Raw genomic sequence first — 24,091 nt, 5'->3', positions numbered from 1 at the left:
GGGTGCCTTGATTCTGTTGATGCCCGTTTTGCCTGCATGGTTGGAGTTTGTTTCGCTGTCTATTGCTTTACCTTCGATTCTTAGAGCATCGGTTTCCAAGCTAGACCTTTGTTTCTCCTTTTCCCTCGATGGCGCCATTAGATCTGTCTAGATGCAGGTGTGCATAACCTTTTTTCATTTGTCGAAGTTACTTCCCATTTGCTGTCCATGGGCATCCTCTGGGATTACATATCAGTTGTCAGATATCGTATTACGATATCAGAACATACATATGCCATTTGCTCTTTACATATTGCCTACTATATAATCTTTTTTCTTCTGTGCCAAACAATGTTCTTTTATTGTATATGCAAGATTCTATGCATCGTCTATTGTCGTACATTCATAACTCCATGAAGGAATCTCCTCTAGTTGTTACCGTGGACGTTTCCATCAGCTTCTAGCGCATTTTTCGAAGGTCTCGGTGCCAGAAACCAACCCAATATGTAATGTCGACATTCAGATTGACAATTCCTCGAGTTAGAATTGCAAACTGGCGGCTTTGCATTATGTTCAAAATGGCGAACTCTGTGGAATGAAGGTCGAAGGGTAGTAGAGACGGCCACAGAGGCTGGCCGTGACGCGGAATTTTTGAAGAATTGCGTTGATCTCTGCCGAGGTGATGCTCCCCATCCGAAACAAGCATCGATTGACTGATTGACTAAGTGGCTTATGGCGCAACCTCAGTAGCCTCAACCGCAGACCCATCGCGCTTGACGAAGTGACCCTGCATCCAGCAGCGGTACATCTTCAATTTGCTTTGACGGTTGACAATCAATCGCCGATCAGCTCCCATAAGCTTAACCTCGAAAGCCCCTTCCTTCTTGGCAGCCTCCTTAGCCTCTGCAGATTTCTCCTCAACAGGCTCTGGCGTCTCACCCTCAGCACCGTCTGCGGGAGCCTCTGCAGAGATGGGAATCTGCAAGCCCCTCTCTGCAGACCAGGTACCCCACATATCAACGAGCTGGTCCTCATCGAAGAAGTAGACGCGGGTACCGTCGCCACGAACATAGAAGTTCTCTTCCATATAACGGCCCTTTTTGAAGCGCACTTGGGCGAGGTCACCGCGGCCGTAGTCGCGGAACAGCACGCGGCCACCGGGCTTCAGAACACGGTAGATGTTGCGGATAGCCTGGTCCCATTGGGTAGGAGCCAGAGCAGAGAAGATGAAAATGAGAATGACAACGTCAACCGAACCTTCGGTCAAACCAGGCGGGAGACCGTTGTCCTCTTCAGTGGGCATAGAAGCCACATCCCAAACATCGGCCGCCATATATTTCTCATTGTAGTGCTCGCTCTCGCGCATGACCTTCACGGCATATTTTGAGAAATCGCAAGCATGAACCTTGAGATGCTCATTCTCATTGTTGGCGATCAGAGGGAACGCGGTGTTTCCAGCACCCGCGCCAACCTCCAGAACGACCTGGGGACCAGCCTCCTTCTGTGTGACTTCCGCGAGAACAGGGAACTCCTGACGCAACCATTTGCGGTCCTTGAAGAAGTTGTCTGTGTTGTTCTTATAGAAAAGGTTCCACCACTTAGCTGGATCATTGTTGAATCGGTTGCGATCAAAGTCCGATACTCGTGTTTCGCGCTGTTTCGCATATTGTGTTTGGGCAAAGGCCTTGAATTCGTCATCTGGTTCGACGTGGTCCCAGGCATTGAACTCGAAGACGTCGTCGCCCTTTTCGAGGAATCGCGATCCGAATTGGAACGGGTCGCTTCGCTTCATGTTGTTGCTGGGATCGTGGGAGCGACTGGAGGGCACCTGGGGAGGCTCGACGCTCTGGAGTACCTCGCGTACTTCCCGTACATTGGTTTCGGTGGACATGTTGTTTGGTATTTATGTGAGGACTGGAGTGGGAAGAATCTCACTGGGGATCATTGCGGGGAGGACAAAAAAAATCACAGGCGACAATGCGATTGGCGGGGTGCCTGAGATCACATGACTGTTTATCCTCCACTTGAGTTTACCGCCTTCGCCCCTTGTCTCCTATTGGCCAATAACAGGGTAGCGAGGCACACCGCCTTGTTTATATCCCGTTTTACTGGTAACTATCTTATCAACAAAGAGTGAAGCCTCAACGGACTTTGTTCCTGGATGTACACGTAACTAACTACTAGGCTGTAGTAAGGCTGGCTCGTGCACAATGGTAACGGAGACAACAACTATGCCAGACGCTTTGGTTACAGGCGACACCGTGGGCTCCATGAAACTTATCCCAAAACCCTATATGCACGAGAACAACGAATTGAATCCAATTATGCTCCCCGCAAAACATGTGTACCTCTACCATCAGATAACCCAGGCATTGTTGCGCTTTATAAATCAACCATAAATAGAGCTACGTACCTCTACCTGGCTATCTACGGATAGATGGTGGGGATTGATGTATCGGTACTTGCCCATCTTATCAGCACCGAGCCAATCAGAGATCCGGGGAATCTGGATGCCTGCGGCCTCCAAGTCAGCTCCAAGCTGTCCTCTCTTTCACCTCTCCTCTTTCTCAGGCTCGTATTCTTTTCTTTCTCCTCTGTATGAGCATGTCGCTTTAGTTTTGGATCTGCTCTTCAGTATACCTGCTCGTCGTTTCAGGTCTGGGGCTTATCGACGCGAGCGGGGTTTAATCTACCATCAGTTGAGGCTCAACTGAGGGTGTTCATGCAATAGTCCCCGTGCAGAGGGTCTTGTATTGTGACAGTGACTCAAGGGACGACTTCCTCTCATTACAACAAACCCAAAATCTGGCTTTGACAGTGCCAATTTAACCACAGCTCATTCCGCCATGTCATTCCTCTCCGTGCTCTGCGGATGCTTCTCCCGCGAGGAGAAACCCTGTTCAACCCCAGAAACAATGATCCAAAGACCCAACAGCGGCATCCAAACAGGCCACTTCACACTCAACCGCGACGGACAATTCATCCTCCCCTCACCCTCACCCGGGCGCAATGGGCACGGACCCTCGGATGACTCGGAGGATGGGGGCTATTCTAGCGTGGTCCCGCTGCCGCAGTACACAGCCCGTCCGATCAGTCTCCACGAGAAGACGCTGGAAGCCCACATGCGTGATCCTTCCGTCTCCTCTGAGTCCCAGGGGTATCCCCAGGAGGAGAAGAGCCGCAATCTCTACGACGAGGAAGTCACTTCTGATGCTTCTTCTGCTATTTCCTACCCTAGCAGCTATGGGAATACATCCACTGCAACGAGGGAAACTCCACCGCCGCCGTACTCGCCTCGTCATTCGGTGATGCTAAGTCGGTCCCGATCAATCTCGATCTCCTCGGCTATGGCTGTCATTGTTAACCCGCCGCCTATGGCGCGTGTTAATGGTTCGCGGACTGGACCTGCCTATTCCGAGGACGATGATCGGTCTATTCGTCGTCATCGCCGGGTCTCTTGGGAGAGTCGGTGATTCAGCCTTGGCTGGATAGTATGACATGCACATTCCTCGCTATTTGTCTTCACTTATGAGCTATCTGTTTAATACTTCCATGCCGGTATTTCGGCAAAGACGATCTGGAATCGTCTATCCTGGACCTTTGCTTTTTATTTCTGGCATCATTGTTAGCTGTTTCTGCATTCCTTTTTGCAGTTTTCTTGTCTGTTTTTCACTGCATACGACGCGACGACGATCGATTGATCGAATGTTTATGACATGATTGGATTTTGGTACGAAAGATGGTGCTTTGGGGGTCTTTTGTTTGGATCTTGGATATTAATAATACTGGCTTTCACATGAACCGCACATTCATGATACTTCTCATGGATGTGGTGTATCGGTGTATCGGTGCACTTGCCACCGAGAACAACCTCGGACGTGGGCAGGCTCGCAGCCTAACACATACATAGTGCTACAACTACTAGACGTGAATATAACTTCATATGTCTCATCAGAAGTCCATCGATGTGGTCAGAAACCATAAGAAATAGCAATAAAATCCTGTCAATTCTAAATAGACCATCGATATAGACATGCAGGGGAATCAGAAGTAAGAAGGGTATCAATCAAGCCACATCCCAAAACACCTATATAATCACATCCTCCAGGCCAGTTGTGTCAAACAGAACAAGCTCATCGGCGGTCTCAAACAAATTTCCCTCCCGCTGATGCTTCAATGTATACCCACAACAAGAAGCCGGAAACTCCAACAATCTCAAAACAAGCAAATCACAACTCCCCTCAAGAAACATACAAATAGCAGTACACTCGGAACGAACCCTCGTCTTAACCCACCACTCCTCAACAAAACACATAAGCCCCAACCACCAAGCAAGCAAAACAAGCGCAGGAACCTCCTTCCTAAGCAAGCACTCATAAAAAGGCCCCTCAAGCCTCCCCATCCAAGTAGTGTACTTATTAAAACTATCCGAGCACCGCTCAAGTCCCAGAATCCGGGTCAAAATTCGTAACGGCCACAAATAAGGCGTATTACAAACAGTAGAGTCCTCAGTGATACCACACAAATCGGCCAAATCGGAATCAACACCGACCCTTCCAGCCCGCTCATCGTCGAAATTGAAGGCTGGATCTCGCGATTCCATAAATGTCGCGAACCACATACTCTGCGGTAACCAGGGGTGTGTTCGCTCGAGGAGGTAGCGGAGTCCGCCCTGAAGGCGGAGCCATGTTAGGGCTGTTGGGTCGGGCGAGAAGACGAAGGAGGAGCGTGGGGAGAAGGTTTCTTGGTGGAAGGAGTGCATTGAGACCATCATGCAGGCTGAGTAGAGTTTGTCCATGTTTTGGGACGTTATGCTTGTTGAGACTTCTTGTGAGTATTGCTTTACTGTTTGTTGCCAATGGTAGGCTTCCGCTAAGCGGTAGGCTTTGTTGTTTGGAAGGAGTGTGCAGAGGTGCGTTGTTGCTGCTCCTATTATGGCGTGCATGAGGAAGGGGGTCTGGGTTTGGTTTGTTAGGACGTGATGGGATATGGTGGATAGGATGGGAATGGGGGCTTACTTCGAAAGCTAGTTGGACCATTTTCCCCATTACTATGCGTAATGTCTTTTGGCTTTCGGTCGAGAATGCTGGGCCTTTGTGGAAGTGGTGGAGGGCCTCTATCGTGCGACTCGTTGCTGAAGCATCTGTGAGAAAGGATGGTATTTTGGCGCCACTGCCTGGAGGTGGTCGTAATAGCTCGTTTAATTTCTCGGATACCATCATTAGGGACATTGATGAAGCCAAGGAGTCGAGTGAGATCAACTCAGGGTTTGTTTCGATGAATTGGGCTACAATGTTGTTGCCTTTTAGTTTTACAGGCTTGGTGGAATAGTCACATTCGACATCATGTTTCTGGCATCGAAGGCACTGGGGCTTGGCTTCGTCGCACTGAACAAGTTGTTGTCAATATAGTGCTCATCTTAAGGGCTGAGGTGGTCGTGAGATACCTTGACTCTTCGCTGTTTACAGTTCGCGCAGCCCGAACGGGATTTGCGATGTGCTCGTCGGGAATGATAGACTTGTTCGGTCGAAGATCCATGCGTTAGGGCATTGTTTGATTTGTAGTTCGGAACCCGGAAGACCATTCTCTGCCCCTCCATGGGCTTACTTCCGGTCAGAGTCTGATCTTTCTGATGGATCATGTCTCTTGCGTGGAGAAGATGCAGACTAAGGGGAGTTCTTATAATAGTTTTGTCACAGAGAATAAATGGGTGCTTGTTGAATAAAATACTGGCAAGGCGGGTTGGGGAGTTTCAAGGCATCGACGATATTGCGCTCTGCAACTTGGATTGTGGCATCCCAGTTGAAGGCAGTGCATGAGGGATGAGGCTCAGCGGTGCCGAGCTGCGCCTTGTGAGTTTAATCCGACTCCTTTTTTCTTTGGCCAAATCGAGAGTGAAGAAATGGTGGCGGAGGCGAAGGGAAAGATGATCGACATCGTCTCCGATCTCACGCGCTATTCCTAATCGGGTAATTCTCGTATTTGTTGCTTGGCAGATCAGAACAAAGAAATCAGAAAGAACAAGGAGATCAGAAATCTAGATATAATACATTGGCCTATGGTCAAGCATAAGAGAGATGGAAGTACAGATACATGAAAGTTGACGTTGACAAACGCCATGCAATTCGTCATTCATTGAATAATATCGATCACCGTTCACCGATCACCGATGGACATAGCTCATACTTCATACATTGATCGTCTATGCGTAGATAACGAGAATGAAACGGGGTTTAGGAATGATTTAGCCCATCTTCGCGTTGGAGAAATCCATCTCTGTGGTAGCAAGTTAGCAAGGAACCAAGAGCAACAGTGCACAAGCCTCAAAGCATCACAAAAAACAAGAAATGAACAAGATAAGAACCTACCGGGATGCTCAGCCTGGAATTTCTTCAACAGCTCCATCTTCTTCTGCTCATCGCTACTGGGACCGCCCATCTCCTTCTGCCGCTGATCATACATCATCTTCTCAACCATAGCACGAGTCTCGCCATCCAAATCACTCAGACTAGAATTCTCCGGCGTGATCTTGGTCACATCAATCTTAGGCGCAGTAGTAACAACATGAGGCCACCACTCAACCTTGTTAACCTTATCAAGGTGAACATTGATTTCCTTGCCGGGCGGGGTGGGGGTGGTCTCAAGAGTCCAAGAGGATTCGTCGACGAGGATAGCGTGGGGGAAGTCGCCCTAAAACACGAAAGGAGAAATAAAATCAGCGGACGCTCGTTTATCGGGGGCCCATATCCCACTTGGTGTCACCGATTTCCCGGGTGACTGGTTAATCGGCAAGCCGTACCTCGATGAGGGGCTCTTGACCCTTGATCGCAACCCGGATTTTATTCTTGGTCAATACCACATCCATGTCGCGGCCCTTGAGGTTGGCAGGGATGGGTGCCGTCACATCCACATCGCGAATTGTCTGTGTCCACTTGTAGGGGAGCTGAGCCTGTTCCGCATCTTCGCGGGCCTTGCGCTCTTGGTTTTCGCTCTCACGTTCCGCCAGCTCCACGGGGGGGGGTTGTGGTCGGGATCGGACATGGCACGTCAGAGAAGTGTCGGTAAGGGGGAGAGTGGGATTGTAGACGGTGAAGGCGAAGTGTTGGCTCGAAAGCTCGGAGTGGGATGTGGTGTGGAGACCTCCACTTGGCCGTTGGCGCTTTTGCCGCCATTAATCGCTTACACCTTACTATTTATCAAGGCGCGATGGGCTTGCGTTTTCATGATCCATGCATTGGGCTGCATACTTTGAAACATTGGATTAGGCATAAATGTTTAAGAGCGCGGGAGTTTCAGCCAGCTGTTCGGGGGGGACCAGGGTCTCTAGAGTGACGTCGTACACTCAGATCCCCAAGTAGTTATTTAAGAAGTCCACTATGAGAAGGTTAGAGGGGTAGACAAGCAGATATTGAATATATACAGAAACAGTCGATGTCGTTTCTCCAGAACCGCATCATGGCCACGGTGATGAAGTATACCAGCTGGCTAAAGGAATGACGAAAGACCACGACGTAATAAGACGGGAACGGGGGCGCAGCTGTCCCAGCCGGAAAAGGATGCTGGAGAGCAGCCAGGCGACAAGCACACCGCTCAGCAGGAAGACAGCATTGTGGGCCATGATGTCCAGTGGCATGTCCTGGGCAGTGTCAGTAGGGCTGATCTCCTGCCTGTTTGGGTATACTGACAGGGTTTGACCACCTTGGTCTGCAGCCATGACATGCATAGACTCAAAGATCACTGGTGGAGATGTCTGCTCGCATACATTTGTAGATGGAAAGAAGCCTACGTCAAATCAGGGCAACATGAGTCATGGCAAGTACCCCCAACCCCCACTCGAGGCTCTGTTCAGAGTAAGTTCGCTCCTTGCTTTGAACAAAGATGGAATAGTCTGACGACTGATAGTGTGATTGGGTATTCTCATGCATATGCAACGTATGGCCAACAAAACAAAGGCAACAGCGAACGACGATGGGCTATGATCAACTCCCAAAACAAAACATCCTCTAACCTCGTATATCTCATGCTCTCCAGCTCTCCAGCTAAAATGCGATAAATGTATAAAACAGAAAAAAACAAAATCTCACTTCCCAATAACTCCTCGGCTTGCATAGGTGGAATATGACGCGATCATTGGTGCGAGTCTCGGGTTGAACGCTCTGCTGCTTGTTCCTTGTCTATAGTTGTCAGTGGTTATATCTGCATATGTCAGTTATAGACTCACCTCGGATCTTCTGGATCTGATCCGCTGTATTTTGGAGGAGTTGATCCCAGTATTTCTGATATTCCTCAACACTTCGAAGTTGAGGTCCCTTCTTCTCTTGACTGCCTTGGGTTTGTGTTTCCTGGTTGTTCTTTGGCTTGTCCATGATGTATAAATGAAGCGTTTGCAAGATCTGTAGGAGTGATTCTCAGTTAAAGTTCAAATGATTTAGATCTGATCCCCCGACAAAGCCTTTATATAACTCAAGGAATAGAAATCGAAAAACAAGGAAGCCCAAAAGAAAGAAGGGAAAATAAAAAAAAAAAAAAAAAAGGAGAAAACCGAACATTTGATTCGGAAATAGACCGATCACGCGTCTAGAAAGATCAGGGAAAAGCTGTTCACCGACATCTCCCTAGATTGGGGCCTGAACTGAAACGGGACGTCGGTCCGCTTAACCCCAGGACTGGTAAAGGACCATTCACACATCCAAGGCTTCTGATTGGAGTATGAGCCCTTCTGGTTTGTGTCCTTTAAAACTTTGGACATGATGTCAGACGGGACCTAGCGTACAGTACTTGTTAAATTCCCTGGACTCCATCCACATTCCAAATGTTGCCCTCCGGACTAATAGGATGACTTCCAGTGGTCCTTCCGAGGATAGCCCGCGCCCAGTCGGGGGACTTAGGAGTTGCATCCGCGCCAGCCGATCTAGATATATGGGTCTGGCATCTAGGGGGAACCGGGAAGTAGATACATACATCAAAAAGATAAAAAAGGGGCACCGGGGAACCGGGTAGAGTTGCGAGTGATCGACCGATCCACCCGGAGTTGATACTTCTATTTACGATCTGTGGGACTACACATGTATAGTTATGGAGCACATATATGTATAGTATGTGTCTATCTTAAGTGTTAAATAGTGGTTGTTAGACCTAACCCCCTACAGCTGAGCCGCTCTGTGCCATACCCAGGGCTCTGTGTCTACCTTGGGTTATTTCAACCCAAGATCAAAACACATACACACAGACCGCTCCAAAGCCCAACGCTGCCCATGGCCTTATTGGCCCAAACAACGTACAAGTATTCACCGCCGATAAGGGAATTTGCCGGGTGTGTATACCGCAAATTGACGAAACCGCTGCAGACGTTGCATGCACTCCCACGTGGTTTGCATGCACTAAGTTTACTCCAGGGAGCCATAGCCGCTGTCCTTTGACCGCATCGTCTGTCCATCTGCGGTCCGACACATACCTACGGGCTTTGCGTAACGTCGCATCAGATGATGACTCCCCCAACGCCAGGTGTTGTTGTGCTCGGGGCTTTTCTTCACGCACTAGATTAGGTATATCGTCTGATTTGAGGGGGTTCCTATTTGATCGGGGGTTTGTTTTATCTCCGTTTTGCACAGGTGTCTGACGGTCGATCTGATCATATATGGGGATTGCTTGTATTGGCCCGTTGGCTTGGGTATGGCAATGCATGTGGTGTGTTATTACTGGTTATTATAGTTCGTTGAGTACTTTTGCTCGGGGTGTGGCGTTATTATACAATGTCCAGGGGTCAAAAGGACCGGATGGACGAACCGTTATTGGTTATAGTCGGGAACAGAAGCAAACGGTAACGATAGTTGATTATTTAGGGCATGTCGCTACATGGACAACGCGGACATTGCCCTCCATAGCAGTAATCTTTGCGCCATCGTGTCCCCCTCACATATTGGGTCATCCAGCCCAGCACTATAACAGATAGAAAGATTTAAGAAATAACAGAGAAACATGTCGTAAAGTCTGGCGCGGTGCCTGCATCCTTTGCCAGCTATGTCGTCAGTGCCGTTAGCAGTTCGGAGTCACTGCAGAATAGTGCAATTCCGGTGCCCCGTCTGCAGCCTCAGTCCGGTTAGAAAGAGGGGTCAAGGGGCAGCAAAGAGATGGATGTGTTGATCATCCCGTTGTTACGTCGAGTTGGAACACCATGGTATTGACCCCAGTAGATCGCTTAGATCCCGTAAATCGGACAAGTAAATGATTTCCCTCATGACGCCGTGATATGAGATCGCTGAAGAAACTGGAAAAAAGAAAAAAAAAGAGAGAGTATGAAAGTCACGAGAGTAATGATAGAAGACGGTGAGCCGGGATACCGGCTAATATGAGTCTTGAAGGAACCAGTCAATGTCATCAGGCTCAAAGTACGAGGCGGATACTTCCGCTGCTGCAACGTCGCCTTCATAGAGATCGCTGATCTGGTCATCGTAGCTGATCCCCGAGGGTAAACTATCGCGCTGCTCGACGAGGCCAAAGAACTCGCCAGCGAACTCCGCCAGCTCATTAGCCACCTTCAGCTCCAGGATGCTTTCCAGCACCTGCATGTCCTTTTTCCACTTCCGCTCGCACCGCGCATTTTCCTCTCGGCGGCGACGGCAGCTGTTATCACGAGGGCCATCTCTCATGCAATTGGGACACAAGTAGTGCTCCTCGCAATACGAACATTTGCAGGGCGGGTAGGCATAGATGCAGTCCGCACATACATACACCTTGCAGCCCGTGCATTCTCGGAGGTAGCTGGGACACCTTGGGCGCTGATCCCGGATGCCGCCTCTGACATCCCTGATACCAGTGATGGGATCAGCCGGGGGACAGAAGAAGGATTGACAACCTTGCCATTTCGGAGTCTCGATGGGCGAATCAAAGTAGATCGAGGATGAGGATGATGGTGGGGAGGAGTGATTAGACGTCGGGACAGAGAAGGAGCGAGATGGTTGAGTTGAGAAGAAGGATGCATGAGCCGATTGATCACCGACATGGGAATCGGGGTTTGCTCCTCCAGGTTATCTGATTGTGGATTGTCAATGAAGCCTTTAGTTGCTGAATCGAGAAGCCGCTGGCTTCGAAATGGGAGGTCGTACCCGGAAAGCTCATCCGGGTTAGAAGATTGCGGAATATTCACCGCAAATCGACTCTGAATAGTCTGCTTCTCCGTTTCGAGGTCACGGTAACCGCAGATCCGAAGGCGTAGTCCACGGAGGTCATGCTCAATGCAGAGTGGCTTGGAGCAGCTCTTGCAGTGGACCTTCCACTGCGGGGAATCATAACATCCCTGGCACAAGTTGCGCGGACATGGTGAGACTTGCCGATTAGGCGGTCCAAGCAACCATTTCATCATCGCCAGATGTCCCGCCTCGAGTGAGTAGTCCGGCTTGCTCGGATCACCATATGCATACTTGGGAAAGGACTTGCTCCATTCGCTGACCGTGTACTCCAGATCCTCCCAACCTTGATTTCGGGGCAAAGGTACTGCTCGGACCTGGTCCACTTCACGATTGCGAGGTCCGATACTGATGCCACCTCCCCCAGAGATCCGGCTTGGTGCAGCACCAGTGAAAATTCAGGATAGGTGTCGTGTCTGACATTGAAGTCGCGGGTAAATTGGGGTCCGTCAGATAATCCACAGGATCCTGCATTGACCCCGGAGAGTGTGTGGCGCCAGGGGCCCACCAGAAGGAGGGCGTGACGCTCGGATTGCCTTCGGACGAGGGAGATGGAATGGTCCTGTGAAGATACGGGCGTTCATAGGCACAGCTCGCACAGAGTGTCTTACGGCACCCGACACAGTGCATCAAGACGCTGCAATGCTCACACCGCTCTGAAATGTCCTCGAGACAACCGTCACAGCGAATGCCACGGACAAATTTTGTATGACTTTGACGCAGGTGAGTCGGAGTCATTTTGCCTTCGCCCCAGTCAATGCCCTCGCCAGTCCCTAATGCCTCGCCGAAACATCCAGTGTCACAGTTCTCCCATAGCTTACCGTCAAGCACGCGTGGTCCAGGGTCCTCAAGTTCGATAGGACCGATCCAGTTCTTAGATCTCCAGAGTCGATCAAAGACCACCCAAACTTCTGGTGATCCTGCTCCATGCGGGAATCTCGATTTGACATAACCGGCTCTACGAGCGCACCTCCCGGCTGGCGTGGTGCACCAGGCAGTATCTGTCCAGATTCCTAGCTTGTGGCAGATGTTAACAAGCTCATGTGTCGATTCGGCATCTGCATCCTTCCGCATCAGCGAAGAAGAAAGGTACGGTCTCCTGCGGTGGTGGCGGCACCGGTAAGCGTAGAGACTCTTGAGGGCAAGTCGTTTCATCCCAGGGGAATGAGTACCGGATGTGTTCTCCATATCCATGTCACGTTGCAGAGCAAACATAGTGAGGAACGGCACTATGTGATATTTGAGGGATACGTTCTTGCAACCTCGGACGGAAAGGTGTTCCAGCGTCTCCCGACGCGAATGCAGCACCGTGGATGTGAGATTCTCCCCCGATATCGCCGTGTTGTCCAGTTCCAGGCTCTTCAAACACCCACTGAATGGAATCACCACATTCATCAGGAACATGTCTAGGGCATAAGGTCGAGATTGACGCGGGATCTCTGCATCTGCAATATTTGGGTCGGTGGTCTGAGGGCTCGGTAAAGTTCCCGGGGGAAAGGGCAGGCGAAACGAGAGCGATTTCCATGCGGTCGGATATGATCGAAGAAAGGTACGAAGGTACTGAGACGTGTGGTATAGTTTGATGATAGTATCGGTCGGGATTTGTAGCAGTAGAGACTCAAAGATGGGAGCATTCGTAGTGATCACACGCTCAAAGATCGAAAGCATCCGCTCTTCAGGGCAATCCAGGGCATCTCCCAGCATTGCACTCATCGCCGCTGAATTTCCACCAGCAACCCCCTCCTGAGCCATGGTGTAAAGGTCGTGGTTGACCACCGATCCTTTGTGATGAACTAAAAACGCCGGCGCTTAGGTCGAAAACTGTGATGACGCGAGGTCGCGAGCTCGGCGGGTAGAGACGCAGCGCATGGTAAGACGACTTGAAGATATGAACGAGGGGGCTACCACACCCAGAGGTAAGCCACCATGCAAGGCCATCAAAGGTAGAGTGTCGATAATTGCTAAGACGGGCGTCGCAAGGGCTGCCGAATTGACGGTATTTGAAAGGGGAGAGAGGGAGGGGTACGAAAAGAGCGAAGAGATACGAGATCGCCCGCCAGGGAAACACTAGAAAGAGATACAAAAAGCAAAGCAGAGAGCACAAAGAATTACCGAGAGGAACTAAAGAGAGAGAGAAAAGGGCCAGAAGCAGCAACGATGTCCGGATGCGCCCGTCAACAACGTCATGTGATATTGAGCCCCGGATTTCGAGACTTCAGATATTATATAGAAATGCATTGATCGCTGCGTCTATTGCAAATGGTCATGCTAGTGTGTCCTAATGTTTGTTGGTCGCATCGCCTACAGTGTAGCCCCTGGCAATGCCCTTGCGCCCTTCCTTGACCAGGGTGCTATCATCCTCATCTTCCTCATCATATCGGATGTCAAAGTCACTGCCCAGGCCCTTCCATGTCCGCTGCGATCGCAGGTACTCTGCACCGGGTGATACGGCGCCGCCGATCATGGCTAAGTCGCCTTTAGCCCGTCGGGCCAGCGCCCTAGCAGCGGATGGCCCACTGGTAGATGATCCATCAAGCTGGGAAGCGCGGGGCGCGGGATCCCGCATCGGACGGGAATGTGAGACGTATCGTCCGGTGCGCAGGTCAAATTCGGGCGGCGCCGATTCGGGTTCTGACATGTCATCTTCTTCAGACATGGCACCATTGGATATCTCCTTGCTGTCTCCACTGGCCTCCTGAGCTGGTTGGTCAAGGACCGCCTGGAAGTCACTCTGCCACGCGCCTGTCCACACGCGATCCGCGTCGTCTTTCAAAGCCAGTTCTAGCTCGAATGGAGTAATGACTGGCTTCCAGAAATCCTTGCTGTCCACCAGCGAGCTTTCCCAGCAGCCAATCACTACCCAGCCACCAATTTCACTGAAATTGGCTACCTTGGCAGCATTCAATTTGCCAACCACAAACATGTAGCTCTTCTTGCCTGCTTTGTCGATGCGCTCTTTAACGTGCTCCACAATATGCAAGTAGTTCTTGACACTGAGAGTGTTGATGAGGATACCCCAAATTGGCACCGTGGTCAACGAGGTCAGAGTGGCATAGCGCCGTCGCAGAGCTGCAGCAGTAGACGCAGGCAATGGCTTAACATTCTCACTACCCAAGTTGTCCGTGGGGTAGATATGAATCGCGGCAACTCGAGACGCAAGTGTCATCATGAGAGCCGTTGGCGGATCAGAGATGTGGAACAGCTGCCAGTCAGCCAGAGCCTCAGGCGACTCTCGGACTGACTCGGGGACAGTGCGATTGGGAATAACCGATGAAGGCTCATGAACAACCTCGGTTGCATATAGATTTCCGTATCCCTCTTCCACCAGGCGAGTATATACCGTTTGAACGTGGTCCGCATAGGTGACATCAGCTGCGATGACTACCTTCGTCGTTGGGTCGGGATATGTCGCTTTGAATGCTCGCACTACAGGCTCCAGGGGTAGAGCTTTATGCGTGAAGACGTAGATGACAGGCAGCCGCGCAGTGGGCGATAAGCATGACCTTCCGTAGTGCACGACCACATCTGCGTCCACATGCTCTGCGGCCACCTCGTCGACACAGCAAGTTCCATATGATGTATCGGCCAAAATGGTCAACCGAGGTGCAATCTTTCCTGTCTTATCTTCCTCCATCCGTAGCTGAGATACCGAGTGAGACAGGTCGTCAGCATTGCTGGCTTCGGTCTGGTTCGAGGGCTCGGCGCCGTTGGTGTTGGTCACTTCCTCGCGCTCCAGGCCCCTGCTGAGTAGTTGGAATACCCGCGGGGCATCAGGAAGCATGTCATCAGGAAATTGAAGAGCGATGCGCTTATACCGCGCTTGTCGGATCTCCTTCAATGTGCGCTCGATATCGTAGGTAATAGAAAGTTCGTCGTCCGACGCTCGAGTTGTAGAGTCTCGCGAGACTACCGGCTTCGTTTCTTCGAGAATGCGGTCGTCAGGAGTCGACAGCACAGGCGCTGTCTCCATTTCAGAGCCCATTTTGGAGGGTTCGGGTGGTCTGATGTTGCGGGAATATAGGAAGCCAAAAATTTTGGAGAGAAAAAGATTTCCCCCACTTCACCCCGCTATCGATAACAAAAATACAAAAACGCCCATTGGCAGATCATAAGTTGCGCCAGAAACCTTTAACATGTTGTTTAGTATTCAAAAACAATTGAATAAGTCTGAAGCTTTCAGGAATTTACACATTTCTCATTTCGCTATTCAAATCGTAGTATATCTACAGATCAGCCCGAGCCGGCTCACCCGCCCAGACTCTGCGAAGCAATTCCCGAATAGGCGCATGTTCAATCGGACGAGGATTCCAATAAGCATTGGAAAGGGCAATATCCGCTGCCTTATCAATATCCTCCTCCTTCATTCCGAAGTCCTTCACGCCGCGCTTAACCTTAAGCTTAGTCAGGAGCACATTCAGGCCGTGTATAGCGTCACCATTGCTGTCCGGCAGAGCGTCGGCGAGCTGCTTCATAGCCTCAGGAATGCTAGGTGCATTGTATGAGATAGCATGCGGCAGAACAGCGGTGTGGGTTTCAGCATGAGGGAGATTGAAGCTGCCGCCGAGGGTGTGGCATAGCTTGTGGTGGATGGACATGCCAACACTGCCCAGGCATGTTCCGCAGAGCCAGGCGCCGTATAGAGCCTTGGATCGGGCGGACTGCGAGGATGGGTTCTCGACAATCTCTGGGAGGGAGGATGCTAGAGCTCGTGTTCCTTCCAGTGCCATCATGGTGATGATTGGGTTGGTGTTGCGTGCGTAGAGAGCCTCGACTGTCGAAATGCATTAGACTTATCTTCTCGGGGCTCCATATGAGTCTGTGAGTATTTACCAGCATGGGCGATAGCATTGACACCACTGGTGGCACTCATAGCCGCCGGCAGGGTCATCGTCAAATCAACATCATAAATGACAGTCCCGGGCAGGATCTTAGGATCAGAACGAGTCTTCTTCAACCCATCGGCAGTTTCACCCAAGATGGGTGTCATTTCACTACCGGCGTAAGTAGTCGGAATGCAGATATGTGGCAGCCCAGTACGAATGCTAATCGCCTTTCCAAGGCCGATGGTACTTCCACCTCCAATGGAGATGACCGAGTCGGCTCCTTGCGCCTTAGCATATTCGAGAGCCTTGTCAGTGATATTCGTAGGCGTGTGCATGGTGGCCTCGCTGAAGATGCCAGCGACTTGACCTTTAAGCACATCCTTGACGGTTTCCGCCTGGCTGAGCTGATAGGGCGTCGACAGCACTAGCGGGGCCTTCACCTGCAGGCGGGCAATCTCATCAGGGAGTTTCTGCAATGTGCCGCTGCCGAAGACGACACGGCCGGGGTTGGGATTGTACTCGAAGGCGTCCATTTTGTGCTCTCATTTTAGGGCGAGACTCGGGATCTTATAGTCCCACACCCCACCACAACGAGCGTCATCCGCGGTGGGGTCTGCCGGCAGTTGCATTCTGCCGACTCTCCGAGCCATTGCACTTTTTTGTTATGTAGTTTGTCGCTCATACTGCATGTTAATTCGCAGATCTTCTCATCTGATTCATATGGCCTTTTAGTACCATACATTTCATGCGCGAGGCATGGTTTTCGGACTCAATGATGTGCGGAAATACGTACATCCCTGATTCTTAGTTCAGCATGAGTAAGCTCTTAGAGATCGCCCGTGGACGGAGATACGGCTCAATGAAGGATAATTCCCCCTCAGCATCCAACTCCTAAAGATATGTATTATTCCGATTGCTCAATCCCTAACACCGACGCTATGTACACTTTTCTGTTCGGGATGAATTCTGCAGAAATGGGTATCAAATGATAACGAGATCGGGAGGCATTAGTCCAGATCGTGGAAGGCCATGACATGCTGTCCACCACTCATGTCCTTGCCCTTGCCCTTCTTGCGCTTCTTGCGATCCTTTGGTTCCTGAGGGCGCTCCTCGGTCTCACTGTCTGAGTCGTCATCGCTGTCGTCCGAATCCATCATGTGCTTGTCCCCAGCGCCAGCGCCAGCATTGTCCGCAGCCTCATGCCATACCTTGACAACCTGACCACCACCAGAGACCAGGCGGCCCTCAACATCAAAGCCCAAGCCCACAACACCCTCGATCTCATCGTGCACAACTTCGGAGACGACCTTGTTAGGTCCGATGCGCACGAACTTCACTTGTCCATTGCTCAGACCTGCGGCGACAAGCTTGCCCTTGCCCAAAAGTCAGGTGCGACGGCCATAGTCTCAATGGCATCACCGCCCTCATTGTCGCGGTGGACACGGATCCGCTCATCTTGGTCATCCCACGCGCCCTTCTCCCACAATGTCATAATACCACTGGCGCCACCAACGATCACCTTCTGACCGCGGCTGGTTCCGCTAGATGGCAGACCACCCATATAAACCGAGCTGGTCAATTCCTCTTCCTGATCTTCACTGCGCACCATGACACCTCTCCGGAGATCTGTCACAGCCAAAGTGGTGCCACCAGTGGTGACCCACTGCTTGCTGAAACCCGAAGTACTAGTATCAGATGCGGGTAGAGGAGTCAAGGAGGCGACGTAGTCGTCGTGAGGGTGGTGCGACTGTTCAGGCTTCGCAGAGACCTTCGAGTACGGGACGCGAAGATCGTAGAGGTGCAGTGCACTCGAATCGGTGGCAAGAAGGAGGGTTTGAGGAGAAAGAGCATGGACAATAGTCGGGCAATCCACTGACCTATATGGGAAAAAGTATGACAGTTAGCGAATGCAAATCATTGATTTGAAGAGGAAAGAGCTTCCATACCCGTCCTTCTCATAAGGAATAACAATTTTATTTTCGACCTGACCAGTCTCCGACTTCGCGGCCTTCACAATGCCGTCTGTTCCAGCTGAATAGAGCGTTTGACCATCTGTGCTGAATCCCAAGGTGCGGCAGCTACCCTTGTGGCGCCTGGTTTTCCACATAGTGTCAATGTGGCCCTTGCCATTACGGGCAGACGAGTTCGAAACCGTATCGTCATCTTCATCAGAGTCCTCGAAAGGCAATCGGAAGGTCTGAACGTGGCCCGAAGCAAGACCAACAGAGACCACCGGTTCCTCGGGGTGGATCGCCTGAGAGAACAGGTCCGAGGGGAGCGGAAGCGTGCAGACCGTGTCAAACATGGCTGCAGACCGGCAAATCGAAGTAAATAAGAAGGCCGAGAGGCTCTCTTCAGCACAGGAACAAAATGAATACGAATTGGAACTAGGAGAGGTGAATGCAAAAGCTAAGGCTTGGAGCTAGCCGTTTTTTTCTGCCGGGCCGAGAATCATCCGTCACCGCCCTTTCTACGCAAATGACATCAACAATTCAGACTTCATTGTCACTGTTCCTAACGAAGACATATGAAATATAATACAAAGGACTGTGACACAGACTCAATATATACCATAACCTATCTTCATGCGGGGTAATTGCTGATCCTGGCTCCAAGACGAGCACGAAGAGCCGAGCTTTCCGAGTATAGCCATGCCATGGCTGATTTACCCTGTCTCTTTTCGAATTTACGAAGAGTAGGTGGAGCCAATGGGGCCAACCTTGATGTTTGAGTATGTCACGGAAGCCGAAGCAGAGTTAGACTCAACATCGTTAGGCGCACCAGAATCAGCACCGCAAGTGCCACGAGCAACACCAGCATCAGTGGCAGTGGCATTGGTGGGGTAGTTGCTATCCAACCAGAGCATGTTGGAGTAGTGGTCATCCCACAAGCTCATGACGAGAACCATGCCCTGCTCCAAGCCCTTGCTCATGCCAGACATACCGCCGTGCTTGGTGAAGATGTCCTCGTCGCCGAAGGCAGTCTTCTGGGCAGTGCAAAAGTCGGTGGTGATGGAGTTTCCGGAGACACCGGTGACATCGGAGGCGGAGTTGGCGATGACCTTGCCGTTCTGGACGTAGAGACGCTTGATCTCCTTCAGGCTGCCGGAGTCGGTGCCGTCGTCGGTGATGAACTGGGTGACGACGGTCATCTTGGACTTGGTGTCGATGATCTTGCCGGGCCCGTAGAAGCTCTCGTTGCCCATGCGGTAGGGGTTGAAGTCACATCCGTCGGGGTCGCAGGTGCCGGCGTAGCGGCTGGAAGAGTAGGTTCCACCGCAGTTGTCGCCCTCGCACATGGTCTGGCCGGCAGCGTCGCAAGGGTGAGGAGTCACGGCAGTGGAAATGCTGTTGGCTTCCCAGATATCCATCTCATTGCAGCAGGATCCGTGGCCGCCGACACCGGCGTTCTTATCGTTCTCGGAAGGCTTCCAGCTCTCGACGTTGCCCTGGTTCACACATCAGCCATTCTGTCTGTACGTCTAATTGGCTCTGTTAATCTTGGAAACTCACCTGGCCGTTGATGAACTTCAAGTCCCGAGGGCACTGAGAATCACAGTAGCCAGTTCCGTACTTGGCACCAGCCTTGTTGCCATCGTACTTGGCCATACCACCATCGGCATCCATGGAAACGAAGTACAAAGCTCCGTTGAGTCCGCAGGGAAGACCGGAGGTGTCCACATCGAAAGTGAACTCCTGGTTGAGCAGCTTGAACATCTGGTAGGTGCTGTCATCCTCCATCAGGAACATGCGAGAACCGACATTGGCACCAGTGACGAATTTTAAGGTCAGGGCGTTACCATTGGTAGTCGCGCCGTACGTGCCTTCGTAGTCGGCGCCATCGACGGCGCAGTTGGTAGCGCAAGTCTTATCATCAGGACAGAGAGTTGCGTCGAACTATCGCAGAGTCAGCCTCTCAATTCCAATGTTCACGTCATTAGGGTGCCAGATATCTCACCTCGTTGCCAGTGTAACAGTTGGTGGAGCCATCGACGGAGTGAGTCCAGCGCCAGTTGGCATCAATAACAACGGAGCCGGACTGGTCAGTGCAGCTGCCAGCGGCAGTGCATTTCTGCCAGGTCAAAGAAGGATGAGTCTCAGTCTTCAATGTGCCAGCCTGCTGGGCACGGACTGCCGCCGCCAGGGCGGAGAAAAGGAGGGCGCGTTGGTACATTGTTGCGAAGGAGAAGGGAATGGATTGCAATATAGCAATGATTTGTTTTCTGGCCTGCAGTTGAAGAACAAGAAACACGGGGGTGTCTAGGGATCTTTATATCTCCCTTTCCCTGAGGCTTGCTCTCGGCTATATTGCCATGCAAGACTTGACCAGGGTCCTTTCGGCATATCATGGCCGGCGTGGCGGACTGTAAGACCGTACCTGAACTGGTATAGAGGAGAGAGCTAACACATCTGTTGTCAGTATTTCATACTAGGCGACCTCCGGGGTCGTGTATTGATTTGGGAGTGGACCCGACGCCGAATAAGGATGGCAAAGATCATCGCTGGACAGTTGTTGCTGTCTCATCAAGACTCTGGCCGAAAGTGGATAAGCAGAGTTTCAACATCTGTAAACACGGAGATCGACCCGATCCAGTTCTATCCATTGATGTTTGGGAATGCTATTTCAGAAATACTAGCTACGGATTAACGCTTTGTCAAACGGCCTTATAGATCGTTTGGTCAATTGTATTCAGAACCAATGTTTTCTGGAAGTGTTGGTGTTAAAACTTAACTATACCCCAAAGCATCATGAGACAACTTTTGTGGGGATAAGTCGCCAAGAGCGCCGCTAGATTGGAGTCGCCGCCATGGCGCTCCTCCACTTCATATCAAACCGCCAAAATCCTTTTGTGCAAGCAATCTAATCTGCGAGGCGTTAAGCCGAAGCCTGGGGCAATTTCTGCAGACCCTTCGGGTATAGGGCGTTTCAGACCGAAACCACGCCCCTCCTCGGTAATATTGGGCTCAACGGAGAGAACGGAGAGAATATCCTTCAATGAGGGGACGACTGCTTACCGCCCAGAAATTACTGGGTATTTCGATCTGTTCCTCTCGTATTGAGAAGGCATTTAGCTGGTTGGTACAATGCAGAGGTATTCCGAAGCAACATCTAAGAAAAGTTCGCATTGTGAACAGTTCATACACTTTCATCAAACATATTAAGCTCTCTGTAGTAGCCACCACTGTGAAGGTTAGTGGTAACTGAGTAGAATATACTACAACTCCCAGCAAATACGTCGCCGGCAATTCTGGAACATTTCCGAGGTCGGAATGGAAGAAACGCTTAGCACAAGAGATAAAGTGCATCAGGGTCTGACTTGTGGAGAAATAGCATTTCTATTGGTGAAGTATCCCAACTTGAAGCATCCAGAGTGAAAGGTAAGATGAAGGTAAATTGAAGGACAAATACTAAGTCTTGGCTAGCACCGTCAATCGCACGCCGGGTTCCACCACTGGAAACATCTTCCTGGATGACTACTTGGAAATTCTGACGCTTTTAGCCTAAAAGAGGCACTGTATCAAGGACTAAGTCAATTTAGGGTGGTATATACACCGTCTTGGCAATCAAAGACCCTAAGCGGGCGAATATGCACTTCCCGAGGTCTGAATAAAGCAAAACATTGGTTATTCGGCCGGATAATATTAGCGGGCAGCGGTGGAGAAAAATACAGGGTTGGGTTTGTCCCCACGTCGAGATCTTGTGTACCTGGCACGAATTGACACGGGTTTGCGGGGATATACTGTCCCTGTCAATTGAACATTAAACCCAACCACTCTCGATACATAGCCAAGTACTAAATCTTGCAAAGTCGAGGTACTTGCTCTGTAGTTCAACGTCAAAACTATATTTACTGATCGATGAGTTTCACTATCAACTGCATATCGCATACGGAGACATCGGTTGAAAACGAGGGACATGGTTACATCGCATCAGACCCAATCATCTTTATACGTATGCCACCAGGTCTAATGGCCAGATTTGACACGGTATTCTTCATCCTTAACATAAACGCCAGGCTATCTAGCCAATTATCTGGAGATCAATGTACTCCGGACGAGGCATGAAGGGCTTTTTTTTGTAAGTGGATAGATCTCCTCGGGAATGAAAAGCCGTACATAAACGACAGAGGTATTGACTTTAATAACAAGGAAGCCCTTGGTGGCCTATTCTGCAATGTTGGGTGAACGATTGAAATGAGACGTCGATCATTTCCTGTTGAGACGAAGTGCTTTTGAAGACAGTTTAAGTTGTTTTACTCGACAGTTATTTTAGGCAGAATTGGGCGCTTCCTTGCTTGCGCGAAATGAATTCCATTATTTACTGTCGGAAGATCCTCTGCACCACTGGGAAATATATATCTTTCATCGGTTAAAAAGATTGTTTAAAATTTTTTGTGGTCGAGACTTTCAAGTTGCTCCAAATGTATTTGAGCGAAGGGATAGCTGCAAATAATTTTATCAGACTCCACCCATTCCTTGATATCATACCTCTAAGCCACGAACACTGCAGAAGTGAAGTGTTGACTTCGCATACTTTATGTGTTCATCTCTTATCTAATCTTATCAGGCACATGGCGTCAGCGCGCGAGCCTCGGACCCTTCTCTCCCCAACACATTCCTCATTCCAACCCCACTCCATCTACTTCACTCAGGCTGCCTCTTACTCCTTCGTCTTGTTTTTCGGTCAAACAGAAGTTTTCTGTCGCTTGAAAAGCTTGCAACAACCGCTTGCCCCAACTCGGTCGTCCCAGGGGTAACCTCCCGCAGCGCAACCATGGCCCTATACAGCCAAACGGTGGATTTCCTCTCCGAGTCCTTCTCGAACCACAAGACACAGATTCCCTTGCTAGCAGTGACGGGTGCTTCATTTACACTGGGTCTTTTCGCCCGATCTCTTTTCGCTGGAGGCGGGACACGCCCGACTATCCTTGCCTCTCCTCGATCGACACTGCTGACTGGCATTTCGGAGGCAGAAAATGGCCAACTTCCACTCCCAACTGATGTCCTGCCTGGTGCACGCGATGTAGCGACCCCATATGGCTCTATCCGAGTATACGAATGGGGCCCGGAACATGGTGCCAAGGTGCTTTTAGTGCACGGTATCACCACGCCGTGTATTGCGCTAGGTGGATTGGCCCATGCGCTGGTGGACCGGGGGTGCCGCGTGATGCTCTTCGACTTGTATGTGTTTTGGTCCCTTTTCTTTCTCTAATTGGTGCTTATTCAAACAAATTAGGTTTGGTCGAGGATATTCCGACTGCCCCGCAGATCTTCCCCAAGACAACCGTCTTTTCACGACACAGATCCTGCTTGCTCTGGCCTCATCGCCCGTTTCTTGGACGGGCGCCGAGTCTGGTAAATTTTGCCTCACAGGATACTCCCTGGGGGGCGGTATTGCCGCTGCTTTTGCTGCCTATTTCCCTCAGCTGATATCGTCATTGGTGCTTCTCGCTCCTGCAGGCTTGGTACGTGATTCGCAAGTCAGTTTCCAAAGCCGCCTTCTATACGAGCGTGGTTTCGTGCCCGAGAATGTGCTAGGGTACTTGGTTGGTCGTCGACTGCGGGCTGGACCCCTAGTAACCCCCAAGCCCAAGAATCATAAGCTCAATGCCTCAGATGCGCTCACCGAGGAGTTACCTTCACAGAACGCTGCTGAGATTCAACTCCTGTCTCGGGAATACCCCCACGTTAACGTCCCTGCTGCGGTGGCGTGGCAGGTGAATAACCATGGAGGGTTTGTGCACGCGTTCATGTCGAGCATGCGCCATGGCCCTATTCTGAGACAACGCCAATGGAACACATGGACGCGCCTTGGAGAATACCTTACCGTACAGAACAGTGTCTCCAGTGGCGAAGATAAGAGACCTTCTGACAACAAAGTTCACATTCTGTGTGGCAACAATGATGCAATCATTGTCAAGAGTGAGCTTGTTCCAGACGCCACAGCTGCCTTGGGTGGAAATGTCGTCTTCAAGTTCTACGAGGCGGGACACGAGTTCCCCAGTACCAAATACGAAGAGGTTGCCAGTTACATTTTCGATATACTGTGAACTGAGAGCTATTTGGAATGCCCCGGTTTTGAAGTTTAATAACTCTCGACGTT

At 50.6% G+C, this 24,091-nt stretch overlaps 11 protein-coding genes across 11 annotated transcripts; 3 read left to right on the top strand and 8 right to left on the bottom strand.

Annotated features, from left to right (window-relative positions):
• Positions 1 to 709: 709 nt before the first annotated feature.
• Positions 710 to 1,870, bottom strand: N7446_002208 (tRNA(Thr) (cytosine(32)-N(3))-methyltransferase; the record flags this gene model as incomplete). Its single annotated transcript, XM_058510957.1, has 1 exon — positions 710 to 1,870. The coding sequence occupies one exon, from the start codon at positions 1,868 to 1,870 to the stop codon at positions 710 to 712; it is 1,161 nt and encodes a 386-aa protein (XP_058376493.1).
• A 955-nt stretch (positions 1,871 to 2,825) lies between these two features.
• N7446_002207 (uncharacterized protein) lies at positions 2,826 to 3,452 on the top strand (the record flags this gene model as incomplete). The annotated part of the gene is made up of 1 exon (XM_058510956.1): positions 2,826 to 3,452. The coding sequence occupies one exon, from the start codon at positions 2,826 to 2,828 to the stop codon at positions 3,450 to 3,452; it is 627 nt and encodes a 208-aa protein (XP_058376492.1).
• A 614-nt stretch (positions 3,453 to 4,066) lies between these two features.
• Positions 4,067 to 5,620, bottom strand: N7446_002206 (Zn(II)2Cys6 transcription factor domain-containing protein; the record flags this gene model as incomplete). Its single annotated transcript, XM_058510955.1, has 3 exons — positions 4,067 to 4,936; positions 4,998 to 5,366; positions 5,426 to 5,620. The coding sequence occupies 3 exons, from the start codon at positions 5,618 to 5,620 to the stop codon at positions 4,067 to 4,069; spliced, it is 1,434 nt and encodes a 477-aa protein (XP_058376491.1).
• Positions 5,621 to 5,989: 369 nt separating this feature from the next.
• Positions 5,990 to 7,224, bottom strand: N7446_002205 (NudC domain-containing protein; the record flags this gene model as incomplete). The annotated part of the gene is made up of 4 exons (XM_058510954.1): positions 5,990 to 6,255; positions 6,348 to 6,669; positions 6,779 to 7,138; positions 7,165 to 7,224. 4 exons carry the CDS (start codon positions 7,222 to 7,224, stop codon positions 6,224 to 6,226), a joined length of 774 nt encoding a protein of 257 aa, XP_058376490.1. The 3' UTR covers positions 5,990 to 6,223.
• A 210-nt stretch (positions 7,225 to 7,434) lies between these two features.
• Positions 7,435 to 7,958, top strand: N7446_002204 (uncharacterized protein; the record flags this gene model as incomplete). The annotated part of the gene is given in 4 exon segments (XM_058510953.1): positions 7,435 to 7,451; positions 7,471 to 7,624; positions 7,713 to 7,829; positions 7,932 to 7,958. 4 exon segments carry the CDS (start codon positions 7,435 to 7,437, stop codon positions 7,956 to 7,958), a joined length of 315 nt encoding a protein of 104 aa, XP_058376489.1.
• A 72-nt stretch (positions 7,959 to 8,030) lies between these two features.
• Positions 8,031 to 8,487, bottom strand: N7446_002203 (uncharacterized protein). The gene is made up of 2 exons (XM_058510952.1): positions 8,201 to 8,487; positions 8,031 to 8,153 (listed from the first exon to the last, which is right to left on the bottom strand). The coding sequence occupies exons 1-2, from the start codon at positions 8,343 to 8,345 to the stop codon at positions 8,107 to 8,109; spliced, it is 192 nt and encodes a 63-aa protein (XP_058376488.1). The 5' UTR covers positions 8,346 to 8,487; the 3' UTR covers positions 8,031 to 8,106.
• Positions 8,488 to 10,322: 1,835 nt separating this feature from the next.
• Positions 10,323 to 12,917, bottom strand: N7446_002202 (uncharacterized protein; the record flags this gene model as incomplete). Its single annotated transcript, XM_058510951.1, is given in 3 exon segments — positions 10,323 to 10,652; positions 10,667 to 11,513; positions 11,524 to 12,917. 3 exon segments carry the CDS (start codon positions 12,915 to 12,917, stop codon positions 10,323 to 10,325), a joined length of 2,571 nt encoding a protein of 856 aa, XP_058376487.1.
• A 526-nt stretch (positions 12,918 to 13,443) lies between these two features.
• Positions 13,444 to 15,147, bottom strand: N7446_002201 (2-(3-amino-3-carboxypropyl)histidine synthase subunit 1/2; the record flags this gene model as incomplete). Its single annotated transcript, XM_058510950.1, has 1 exon — positions 13,444 to 15,147. The coding sequence occupies one exon, from the start codon at positions 15,145 to 15,147 to the stop codon at positions 13,444 to 13,446; it is 1,704 nt and encodes a 567-aa protein (XP_058376486.1).
• A 1,848-nt stretch (positions 15,148 to 16,995) lies between these two features.
• On the bottom strand, positions 16,996 to 18,293 carry N7446_002200 (WD40 repeat domain-containing protein; the record flags this gene model as incomplete). The annotated part of the gene is made up of 3 exons (XM_058510949.1): positions 16,996 to 17,361; positions 17,385 to 17,865; positions 17,935 to 18,293. The coding sequence occupies 3 exons, from the start codon at positions 18,291 to 18,293 to the stop codon at positions 16,996 to 16,998; spliced, it is 1,206 nt and encodes a 401-aa protein (XP_058376485.1).
• A 381-nt stretch (positions 18,294 to 18,674) lies between these two features.
• N7446_002199 (glycoside hydrolase family 7 protein) lies at positions 18,675 to 20,161 on the bottom strand (the record flags this gene model as incomplete). Its single annotated transcript, XM_058510948.1, has 3 exons — positions 18,675 to 19,436; positions 19,501 to 19,884; positions 19,946 to 20,161. 3 exons carry the CDS (start codon positions 20,159 to 20,161, stop codon positions 18,675 to 18,677), a joined length of 1,362 nt encoding a protein of 453 aa, XP_058376484.1.
• A 2,601-nt stretch (positions 20,162 to 22,762) lies between these two features.
• Positions 22,763 to 24,038, top strand: N7446_002198 (alpha/beta fold hydrolase; the record flags this gene model as incomplete). The annotated part of the gene is made up of 2 exons (XM_058510947.1): positions 22,763 to 23,169; positions 23,225 to 24,038. 2 exons carry the CDS (start codon positions 22,763 to 22,765, stop codon positions 24,036 to 24,038), a joined length of 1,221 nt encoding a protein of 406 aa, XP_058376483.1.
• Positions 24,039 to 24,091: the final 53 nt, after the last annotated feature.

Source organism: Penicillium canescens (genome assembly GCF_028828765.1).
Source record: "Penicillium canescens strain IBT 15451 chromosome Unknown utg000002l_segment0_segment0, whole genome shotgun sequence".
NCBI lineage: Eukaryota > Fungi > Ascomycota > Eurotiomycetes > Eurotiales > Aspergillaceae > Penicillium > Penicillium canescens.
This window is presented reverse-complemented; position numbering and strand designations above follow the sequence as displayed.